The sequence below is a fragment of the Pagrus pagrus genome (genome assembly GCF_965226575.1).
Source record: "Pagrus pagrus genome assembly, chromosome: 3".
NCBI classification, from domain to species: domain Eukaryota; kingdom Metazoa; phylum Chordata; class Actinopteri; order Spariformes; family Sparidae; genus Pagrus; species Pagrus pagrus.
This window is the reverse complement of record NC_140187.1, coordinates 32,311,026-32,323,217: the sequence shown is the minus strand read 5'-3', so window position 1 is coordinate 32,323,217 and position 12,192 is coordinate 32,311,026. Positions and strand designations below refer to the sequence as shown.

Sequence of the window (12,192 nt, the reverse complement as noted above, 5' to 3'; positions counted from 1 at the left end):
TCAGAGTGCTGGATGGACAACAAGTCTTCACACCCGAACAGCGAGTTTTTGAGTGTCCATGTTCGTTGATCTATCAAGGTGATTTATGTGTCACAACACAGGGTTGCGTTACAAAAATGAAAGTTCATAAACTCATTCATGCTACTCAAACATAGAACACGTATACAATTATATACATACATAAACACAATACACTCAGGAAAAAATCCTCCAGTGCATATTTTAAATTTGAGTCTGGTTGAGTATAAACAGCAGCAGCAAGATGGGGATGTAATATGGCTTTCATCCTCACATTAAAAGTTTGACATCTGACAAGCACTGTCCATCCACTTTAACTGCGTGTGAGCACCAAGCAATGACGTAAACACAGTCACTGTGGGACCTGCTGTAGTCTCCATGCTGTCAACTCACATCTGCATGTCAAGTGCTCAGATTGACCTGGGATGTTGTGGTCAAGACAGGTTTCTGTAAAAGATGGACATTTCAATAGCGCTTTTCCAGTCTACTGACCACTTAAAGGATAAGTACCGTTTTTTACAACCTGGACCTTATTTCTGGCAAAACATATGGTCATTTACTCACCCAGATAACTTTGGTGTCATTCGGCGTCGTTCGGACGAAATTAGATCCAGTGTAGCGGCGATATATCCATATAATGGGAGAGACGGGGCAGCGACACACAGCCTCTATATAACGCATTATCTGCCACGAAACTAGTTAATTTCATCAATATTTTGTTATGAAATGCTAGCGCTATTCCCCTCTGAGTCCGGGCTCGTCCGTTATCAACATCCGGGGTCAAACTAGCAGCAGCAGCTACAGGTAAACAAGCCGCGCTGTCGCGGGTGCGCGCGCAGCTCAGAGATGACATCTTCCAGGTCAGAGGTAGTAGATCAGCCTACAGACCCCGGATGTTGACAATAGACGAGCCCGGACTCAGAGGCTAATAGCGCTAGCGTATCATAACAAAATATTGATGAAATGAACTAGTTTCGTGGCAGATAATGCGTTATATAGAGGCTGTGTGTCGATGCCCCGTCTCTCCCATTATATGGATATATCGCCGCTACACTGGATCTAATTTCGTCCGAACGACGCCGAATGACACCAAAGTTATCTGGGTGAGTAAATGACCATATATTTTGCCAGAAATAAGGTCCAGGTTGTAAAAAACGGTACTTATCCTTTAAATCGCTTTACAACACTTGTCACATTCACCCATTCACACTTTCATGCACTGATGGCAGAGGCTGCCATGCAAGGTGCCAACCAGCTCATCAGGAGCAATGTGGTATTCAGTATCTCACTCAAGGTTACTTCGACATGCAGCCGGTGGGAGCCAGGAAATCGAACCAGCAGCCTTCTGACTACTGGATGACCCATTCTATCTCTATATCAGTCGCCCAAAGATGCAGGCACAACAGTCTCTGATCTCAGTCTTTCCTGTTGCTTGGCCAGCCCATTGCCCCACTTGTCCACTTCATTTTCCTGTGACCAGACATTAGCTGGGAGCAGCCAAAATCCAAGCTGGATTAGCATGGCCCTTATCCAGACTCTCTCCTCTCTAGGGTGGTCCAGCTGGTCAGTTTGGATGGTGCAAACCGTACCGTGAACGCCACACATTACCAGTTAGCTCTGACTCCCTCACACGTGGACTGAACCATGCTGATCACCAAGCCGGACAGGATAACAACCAAACTAACTCTTTGCCAGTCACAGGTGTGCTATCTCACTTAAATCCTTGTCTCTTAGGTAACAATGTGACCGGCTTCTGGCCTCTAGAAATCTCACATTACACCCTGGCTTTCACCTTCACTGACATTCAGGAAACTTGGTAACTCAGAACTGCATTAAAGAATCCTTTTCTTAACTGAACATAATTGAGCACAGTAACACTGCAGCATTACAATTAACATTAGCATGTTACTCAGTCCAGAGACAAAGGAAAGTTCACGACTAAAAGAGAGCGGATGAGCATTCAAACAAACTAAACGGAAACTGAATCTTAAGGGAAACTAATATTTTACATGAAAGACATCTATGTTGGTATGCTAACCAGCTATCCCTGGTCCACCCTGCCTCCTAATACCACTTTGTACTGGCAAGAGGCGATAGTCTTGCAGCGCCTGTAGTTTCAGGTGGCAGATATATGTCAGCTTATAGTGTAACAAATTAACAAAGTGCCAAGAATGAAATACTTTTACTTCTGTTTTCCTTACTAGACAGAAAAATATAACCAAGTTTCTTTCTTTTACTTAACTTGGACAAGATTAATTGCCTTGTTAACTCACCATAAAACACTTGATCCAATCTCGCCAAAAACAAAACAATACTTACCAAAACAGTCATAGTCACCTCTGGTTTGGTCAAAATAAATCCTTAAATCACTAAAATGTGAAAATATTCTGGCTGCACACAGCTCTGGCTGTCCAACTCTCCCTCCTCCTGTCCTGCTGCACCCCTCTACCAGCCGCTGTAAATCAACTCGATACTGTATCACCTGTCTTCACACTGACCTTCAGTGTAGAATTATAGCTCAAAATATATCAGTATTAATATGGTGCTCAAAAATTATTAAGCAACCCGCTAATTAATCATCCAGTTAGAAAACAGCACTAGGCTGTTTTCCACTTAACAATTACAATAACCGATAACAATAACCAATTTTGCTGCACAGTCAAGAATAGTCCTATTAACACACATTAATTTTAATTTTTAATTTATCGTAATTCAAGTAAAGTGTTAGCAACATCGAAATGTGTTCTGTGACCAAAATGTAAAATATACAGAAGCCACAATGATTTTATAGTCAAACATTTATTCACTAATCTAAAGACAAAGACATGACAACAACAAAACACAAACTAAGCTACTGTGACAAGACACTAAACAAGAATTGTTAGGTTGGGGGTTTGGGACCAGCTGCGTTCAGCAACACAATAGAACTCTGAATGGAGGAACCTTAAAACAGACTGTGCTTGCATCGTTCAAAGCTCAGCATTGAGTGTAACTGGTAACAAACCAGGAAATCTAAGTTTAAATAGTAGTGTTTTTAACTGAACAGCAACCAAACAAAGGAAAACCCCATAACAGTCAAACAAACAAACTGATGGGCCGGTCAAAATAAACAAAAGAAGGGCGGCCTCCTAGAACAACCCACCAGAGCCACCGGAGCTGAGGACTAACCCTCTACCCTAACACAAAGAACCAACTAAACATAACTAAAACAAAGCCACGAAAACAGGACTACCGCGCCCATCAGATGAACATAAAACAAAACATAATAATACCACAGCTGGCCTGCAGGCTGACTGACTGCATCTCTGGTCAGAAGGTGGAATGGAGAGAGCGAGTCAGAGCATAGTGCCCTCCCCCCACTTATTGGTTATCCATAATCAGCCAGACCGCTTTCACCTGGAAAGGCAGGAGGCCAAGCATCAGCCACAGTTGCGTATCCTGGCCAGCAGAGGGGGAGCATGTAATAACCAAGCATGCTTGAGTTGCCAGCATGCAGCTGAGGTCTGGGCCGGGGCCTGGTACCTGAGAGAGCAGTTTACACGCCTTGTTGAACTCTGGACATTGACTGGCTATCAGTTTATCAGATAGGTAGGTGCTCTATCCTGCAATAAACCGCCTTTCCATTTGGTCGTTGACTTCTTTGATGTCCTCAAGATGATGTCCTGGTGTGTTGGAGACATTTTAGGACTCTCGGGGGGGGTTGTCCTGAAGACATCTGGCTGACTGAGAGGTTTTCCATTCCAGTCCAAATGTGCATGTCTTGGAGGCTGTGTTCAGTCTAAGTTCAGTCTCCATCTGCGTTCACTCTCAGGCTGCCAAATCCAGTCTAGCTGAACCCTGGGACAATTAGCTAACAGAAGCTAGCTACAGCTGAGGATAGCTAGCAAAGACCAGCAGCTGTAGGTTTCTTTGGTGATGTGCTGCCCCTATGGTTTTGGAGCTACCCTTGAATTCCGCCCAGATTTTAAAAAATACACCGAAGAGCTTTTGATGTGAAAAATCTGTGCATGAAGTAAGAGTTTCATTGACGGTAGGGCTAGCTTAACAACTATCAAAAAACAGACAAAATGGAGGTTACTGAAAATAAAAGCAAGTACTGAATGAATGAAATAATGAATGCTTGAATAAATACACAGTAGCTTCCAGTATTTATCCTTGTCATTGGAAGGCTTTATCTATACTGCCGTTATGTTTCGGTAAGTTGGATAAAGGACACACACACCGTACAGTCGTAGATAACTTGTTGAGGTTAATGTGTTTGTTATTCATCCAGTGACAGAAAGTAAACAGGCTCCAGACTTGGCCTGCCTCATCTCTCATATGGGCAAGCTCAATCACGACGTAGCACAGAGGAGAAAAAGATATCAGCTCATGTGACATCTGATTTCATTCCAGTACACACACCTCATGAACACACACACACACGCAGACACACAGACAGACAGACAGACAGAAACACACACATATACAGAGAAAAAAGAGCAAACTGATCATTTGTGCCTCTGTTTGTGGCTCTTGAGATGAATGGCTCTGAGACGAGGCCACTGTGGCATGAAATGCTAAGATGTAATCATCTTCTCACAACAGGATGCTGTTTCATGAGACAGGAATGAACTCCAATGTCTCTTTCACTTTTTTATGGCTTGCTGCCTTTATATTTTCTCGTCACTAAGGATTTTAACACCATCTCCCATGCATTTGATTTGTGAAACTCTTCAAAGTATTTGAATCTTTTAAATTTATTCTGAGATGCCCCAACTTCTTAGATTGAAATATCCTGACATTAAAAATATAGGTTTCTATCTTTTCTAGTGTTTTTGTTTGTCACATTATATGTGGTCCTATTAAAATCTTTGTGTTTTGTATATATTTAATAAAGAAGTACTCATGTATTTATTTATTTAAACCTAAGGCTCCTTTGGATAAACTTTGGTTCATAAACTATCTTGAAGACAAAGATAACTTTATGATTCTGAGGTCATGATATCTTAGTATAAGTCATGATAATTAATTTTTGTTTGTGAAGTGAGTTTTTGCTGCTTAATTTCTAGCTAGTTTCTGCTCAACTTCTGCAGGTCAGTCTGAGGTAAAGGGAAGTTAGACAGTAATATCTGGAAATGTGGATGCTGCTATGACAGCAGAAGTCAAACAGAAACCAGTTGGAAGTTTCCTGTAAGTATATTAGAGAAATTACCAGCTATTTATTAACTGCTTGTTATAATATAGGAGATTATTATTATTAAATAATATTGGGGTGATTTTCAATACATTTTGAGTTATTTATTGCAGGGGTAATTTGAAAGAAATTTTTAAATACACTGCTGGGTAATATTCATTTATTTTCCATACAATTTTGGGCCCTTTAAAATGAAGTATGACCAAAACTTCCAACATGCATGTTCATACAGTCCACACAAAGACACACCACCCATTAAAAACATTATTAATACCACAAAAGGATGGCTGCTGTGTGAATATAGTCTATAGACTCCACCCTGGAGGAAAAAGTTGACCCACTAATTTTCATTGTAGGGCTGAATCATTAATCGCGATTTGAAACAACACAATTAGCAAATTGTGGAAGTTGCGATTAAATTTGCTACATTTTTGTCTTTTCATTAAAATATAGATTTAGATATAATATATTTTGATAATATATCAATGTGGTAATGTTCCGTCACGTTTTAAATCTTTTACACAGTGAATGAACTGAAGCTTGAAAAACGCAAATCGAATCACAATATCAGTCCGAAAAATCTAAATTAGATTTTTTTCCCCAAATCGTTCAGCCCTAAGTCATTGTATATTTCACACTCTGCTAACTGAGTCAGTGGGAATAATCATTTAAAAGAGAAACAGTGTTGGAAACAGTGGTGGAAATGATGGAACCCTTTCTGTCATCAACTCTTTCTTGTTCCTCAGCTTGATGTTAAATGTGCAAAAAGTAAAATCAATCATTATTTTTGAAAAGAGATCAACACAGTGTCCATCATTATCTGTTGCTTAGCAACAGTTTTCAGCCAATTGAACCATTTATATGGCCAGATTAGGATGCTTGATGCTGCATTATTTTTTAATAACTGCACAGCGCGGAGTGGGTTATTTCACTTATATCATGGCCACCTGTCGTGCAGTGGAGCACATACAGTAGTTTGTGCATGGTGAAGCAGAGAGAGCACAGCATGAAAAACACTAAGACTCACTACAATGTAAAAGAGGATTTAGATTTATAAGAGATGAGTAAACTCTTGCTCTTTTGTTTCAGGTTCAGAAATATTTGAATGTGTTTTCAGCAAAGAATTCCTTAACACAAATTGCTCAGATATGTTGGTGTGTCCTCTGAGACCAGTGGAGCGTTTTCGGGATCTTCAGCCAAATGAGGTGGCAGATTTATTCAGCACCACTCAGAGAGTCGCCAAACTGGTGGAGAAGCACTTCAATGCCACCTCGCTCACCATCGCTATCCAGGTAAAAAACAGATTTATCGTTCATACATACTGTAACATCAAATTCAGTTTGTAGTTGGGAGTTAAATCACAGTGATGGGGGGCCTCATCTCTGAAATGGTGTTACATTACCAACTCATGTTGTGTTATGTAAAGGAAATTCCAGTATTTACAATTCATACTTACCAGAACTTTCAGTCGGTCCAATAGGTTACCTCAGCTGGCAGCCATAACTTAGCTGCAATTGCTACAACGTAATCCTTTGGCGTAGCTGTGGCTGTCAAAGTTACGTCCACTAAAGGCGCTTGTTTTTGTCATTGACAGGCTGAGGTTATTATTCTCATTACAGAAGCAATTCATACAGAGAGAGACCTTTTTGATAAAAAGATCCTTTTTGTAATCAAAAACACAAGTCTGGTCAAAGTATTACTTTGAAATCTCACAAAATTAGTCATTACAATTGTTGTCTCACCTAGATTGTCAAAATCAGTTCAATATGTGTGTATATACACTGATCAGACATAACATTATGACCACCTGCCTAATATTGTGAAGGTTCCCCTTGTGCAGCCAAAACAGCTCTGACCTGTCAAGACATGGACTTAAGACCTCTGAGGGTGTCCTGTGGTGTCTGGCACCAGGGCGTTTTATAGTGGATCCTCTGGGTCCTGTATGTTGGGGGGTGGGGCCTCCATGGATCAGACTTGCTCCAGCACGTCTTACAGATGCTCCATCAGATTGGAATGTGGGGACTTTGGAGGCCCGGTCAACACCTTGGGCCCTTTATTGTGTTCCTCGAGTTATTCCTGAGCAGTGTTTGCAGTGTGTCAGGGCACATTGTCCTGCTGGGGGGCCACTGCCATTGGGTAGTGTTGTTGTGATGAGGGGGTGTACTTGGTCCACAACAGTGTTTGGATGGGTGGTGCGTGTCAAGTGGCAGTCACATGAATGCCAGCGCCCAAGGTTTCCCAGCAGAACATCATTACATCACATTGTGATGAGATGATCAATGTTATTCAGGTAACCTGTCAGTGGTTTTAATGTTGTGGCTGATCAGTGTATGTTGTCACTAAAGAGAATTGACGAGAAAATTTGAAGGGGAATAGTCTTTGAAAACAATAGAGCAGATCCGTGTATTCAAATCAAGAAAAAAGTTGTTCGTTTTTGAAAAAATGTTAAGAGATTGTATTGGCTATTTTTTTTTTCTTCACATTTGAAGAAAGCGAGATTTAAGATAGATCTCAATAAGAGACCAGTGAACTGACTTAGAGATAAAGATAAAAGCTCTCGGCTCAGAGCAGAGTGAGGCCTGTCCGTGTTTTCAGAATGGATCAGCTCTGTTGTCATAGGATGGAAGCCAAATGCAGAGCTGACTCTGACACCCAGACAGGCTCTCGTCTCAGACTGAATGGACTATTCTGCATAACTGGTGATATATATGCTAATATCAAAATAGCACCTAGCCCGCTCTGCTGCCCTGTCAAAGAAAATTGTTTCACAGGTTAGAAGAGAAGAAAAAAAAGAGCGGAGCAGCAAAGAGTAATCTTTACCTGGATATCATTTTCTTTGACTGGGGAGGTGATGAGAAGTGATGAGAAGTGATGATAGGAGATTAGTTGTGACAGCTCCCGGGTTACAGCTAGCACATTTAAGGAGAACTCTCTACAGGAGGGGGCAACTGCCACTCCTGTGACAAATAATGATATCGCACAAATCAACCTCACTGGAGAATTGGTTGTGAAAAAGGAATGGATTGGATGGTGACACAAACACTATATTTTTCCTCCTCAGTGCTGAAGAATAACAGTAAAGTTCATCAGATTTGATTTATTTATTTACTTGCCACTCTGATATGTGCTGTGCATTAGAGCCAGTTATCACCTTCTAAAGTATCATCTCAATAAATGTAATCTCACCTAATATGACTGTGAAGAAGTGTTAATGTGTGTCATTGTCTGCTGATGTAGTTATGCTTCACAGCAGGCCAGAGAAAGAAAGACAAAGAAAAGAGTTTAATATAATATATTAAAAAAACAAAGATATTTTGAGAGAAAAGATATGTCGAGTTCAGAATGCATACAATTTCAACATTTGTAGTGATAATTCTCTAAATCTACATGTACCTGTTTGATGGACGACGGTGTTGTTTTTAGTTGTCTCGATGTTACTTAAAGAGTAACTGAACCCCGGAGTTTTGAAGCGACTCTACCCTGGAAATTTAAAGCAAGGCTTGGACCACCAGCACCAGCACCCGCACACACAATCACATAACACACACATACACACACATACTATACAAGCAAGTGTATTATCTAGGTTTTCTAGGTTATCTAGATATGAGCAACGATTCATGTAGAAGCACAGACACTTTTGTGACAGAAATGTCATCTGAAGTGGAGGACCGGAGTCTCCTGTCAGCCTGAGCCGCACCAGTTTGCTGAGACACCCGGGGCTGAGAACATGGAGAGACAGGAGAGGATCAGGGATGTCTGGATGGTATATAAGGCTATATGAGGGGCCATTATTCAGAATTACATCTCACATACACATATGAAACCAAACTCATTTACATACTATACAGAATACCACATACACATACAGATGAAATGCTTTTACACACACAACTGAAACTCTCACACAAACAACTAAAAAATTATACAAAAAATATACACTCACGTACACATCTGAGAAGGTCTCACAAACACTAGTAAAATGTGTGTGTCATTTTAACAGCACATAGAAAACTGTCTCTAATGTTTATCAACCAATAAGGATCTCTTCCCAATCAATCAGAGCACCCTTAAACGCAAAGAAATGGCTACACACAACCTGTGGAGTGGGGCTCTGTGCTGAAATTGTTGGGTAAATGCCGAGCAGTGCAGCTCTACGACTTGTGGTGAAGAGTTAAGAATATTTTAACTTCTATGCGAGTCCAATGCCTTGCAGACAAAGAGGGTGCAACAATATGACTTCGTCAAATGAGCTCCAGTCACAGCTTAAACAATGAAAAATAATTATAAATACATACAAATCGCTACCAGATGCTGTCATTTCAGCATGATTAACATCATTAGCATGGATAGCAATAGCAGGGATATTAGCTTGGATACAAATAGCATTGATACATGGATATTAGCAGGGATAGTGATAGCTGTCACTCAAACATGAGGTCTTCTTGTGTATGAAGGAGCTGTTGAGTTTATTCATAGTCAAACTGTGACTTGTACTTTGGTCCAGCGGCTAACAGCTGTCTGCTCTGAGCTCAGCCACCGATCGCGCTCTCCACTCACTACAAACTGCCCTGTTCTTAAAGGAGCCACACTACTCTAAAGACACCAGAAGCCAACTTGGTGGATGACATAAAAATCCCAGATTCTACTGTAGTCCATTCCATTTTGGTGACAGCTTAATTTTTATTTAATTTTTTTAAGTTTAAGCAAAAAATTACATTATTCGTCAAAAATTATAAAACATTGTCAGGAAAGATCATAAAAATACAAAAACACACTGAAGTGAGGCTTCAAGGTTGACAGTAGCACTGGTTTCTGCAACTTATGCAGCAAGGGATTTTCTAACCATCAGAGTACTACAAGCCTAAAATATCACCTCCTTTTAAAGTTTATATTCATTGATTCACTCATCTACCAAAATCCATTTGCATTGAACTATTGTTAAATGCTTACAGCAAATATTAGCATGTACAATTGATTTTGATTAATTCATCACAAAGCTTGTAATTAATTAGATTATTTTTAATTGCTTGACAGCTCTACTTTTTATTTATCTTTCATCAAGCACACACAGAGCAACATTTGCATTTATTTGTTTGTGTCCACCTGATAGTGAAGTCCAATATTCACTTTCATTTTTGCTCTGGGTTGATCTTTTACAAAGCTTAAGAAAACCATCTGTCTCTTTAGCTGCTCCACTATGTTCACTAATTAGATGCTGACTTTGTTAGCTGTTTGATGCAGGCTAGGGAGTTTACAGTGTTTCAGAGCTTTTTGACTGAAAAAAACAAATCAAAAACTGCCGGCTGCTGGTTAATAAGAGTGCTGAAACTGAACCAAAACAGTGAATTTGTGGGTTTTCAAACCAAAATAGTGAGCTTAAAGAGGCTAAACAGCTCTGTGAGCAGAGGGAAAATGTAGAGATGGCTGTATATGTCCGTGGGTTCATTATTACAAGGTGTCTCTCTTACATTATACATAGTCTTTTGATTCAGCATCAAACGGAAACCATTAATGAGTGCAGCTTTAACCAAGTGGTTTGAGTTGCCCACACCGAACCAGGCAAACGTTGAATGTTGTTAAATTACCAGGATCAGATGTTGAAGGATAGCACTGTCAGTAAAAAGCTGGTATACATTCAAGAAAAAACAAGAAAAAACATTATGTGGCTTGGTGTATATACAAATTATATGCAAATGAGAAGACAAATTGAAAAAAAGAGTCATAACTGAATGTCAGGAAAAAGAAGACAATGAGGGGAAAAAAAGGGGGGAAATCTTTTTTTATTAGTGGAGGAAAGAAGTGAGGTACTGTAGCTCATCTGAAATTAAAATTTTTCACTGAATTATTAATGTAAATATTTCTGAATTCCCAACTCTTTTCTAATTACCTCTTTCTGCTCCCACCAGGACGGCCCTGAAGCCGGACAAACTGTGAAGGTGAGAACTTAATAATTCACCGCCTTTAAATATGTCATGAAGCCTCCGCAACAGTTATACACTATTAAATAATCATTGCATTTGCAGTACTAAATTCTTGCCATGGTTGAATAATTTAGGGATCTTTTCTAAAAGGATTAAATAATTTTTGGTTTGGTTGGAGGCAGTATGCAATGATTCAAGTCACTTACTGGGAACTTACTGATGTTCAAAGGTTAAAGTGAGGGGAACAGAATCATTACCAGTCACTGCAACTCAAAGCTCTACTGCACCCTTCACCCTTGCTTCAACACGAGTACGGATGTTGACACATTTTACTCAGATGATACTTGTCTTGAAAAGTACATTTTCTTTATATATACTGGCTATTCATACATCTACTCCCGGGGGATGGGAAAACATTGCATGCTTCTCATTTGGCTGCAGTGAAGGGACAAAGCCCCAGTTGAGCCAAAGACAAGTAGAGTTTTTAATCAGATCTACTATGCAAGGTCTTCAGGAAGGAGATACTCCGGAGGGGATAGACATAGCCCACCGCTCACTGGCAGCTAAACCGTCCTTGGAACAAAGACCACACATGATCATTATTTGTCTGCACTGCTTCCGGGTACAAGAGCTTCTGATACATGAAGCCTTGCTGGGAGGGAAGCTAAACTACGGTGACCAGCAGATCTGAATCATGGACTACTGCCCTGAAGTTCTGAACCAGCAAGCTAAGTACAGGGAAGCAATGACAGTATTATCGAGAACTCAGAACATCCCTGCTCTACCCAGCTCCGCTTCGCATCACTCTGCCCAGCGGAGACCAGAAGTGGCTGTGCTGGACTGATGAAGCACAGAGATTTATCAGTGGCCTCCCATTTACACAAACACCCCAGACATCAGCTAATTGTGGAAAATCAGTGCACATTTAAAGAAATTGCTGGACATTTCATTAGAAAACATTAGAAGACAGTTTTGGAGCAAATGCAAGCGGTTTTGTGCACTGAATAAGACGGCAGAACAACGTGACCACAAAGCCTACTCAAAGAGCAGTTGAAGAAAGACTGAGCAGGCTTA

General features: G+C 40.3%; 1 protein-coding gene across 3 annotated transcripts in view; it reads left to right on the top strand.

Moving 5' to 3' along the window:
- fhit (fragile histidine triad diadenosine triphosphatase) overlaps nucleotides 1-12,192 on the top strand; it is a 372,469-nt gene that overhangs the window by 292,085 nt on the left and 68,192 nt on the right. For all 3 annotated transcript variants that reach the window (XM_084347996.1, XM_084347998.1, XM_084347997.1), the window contains 2 exons: nucleotides 6,341-6,486; nucleotides 11,104-11,133. In XM_084347996.1, coding sequence (XP_084204122.1) covers nucleotides 6,341-6,486; nucleotides 11,104-11,133 — 176 coding nt within the window. The remainder of the gene's footprint in view (nucleotides 1-6,340; nucleotides 6,487-11,103; nucleotides 11,134-12,192) is intronic.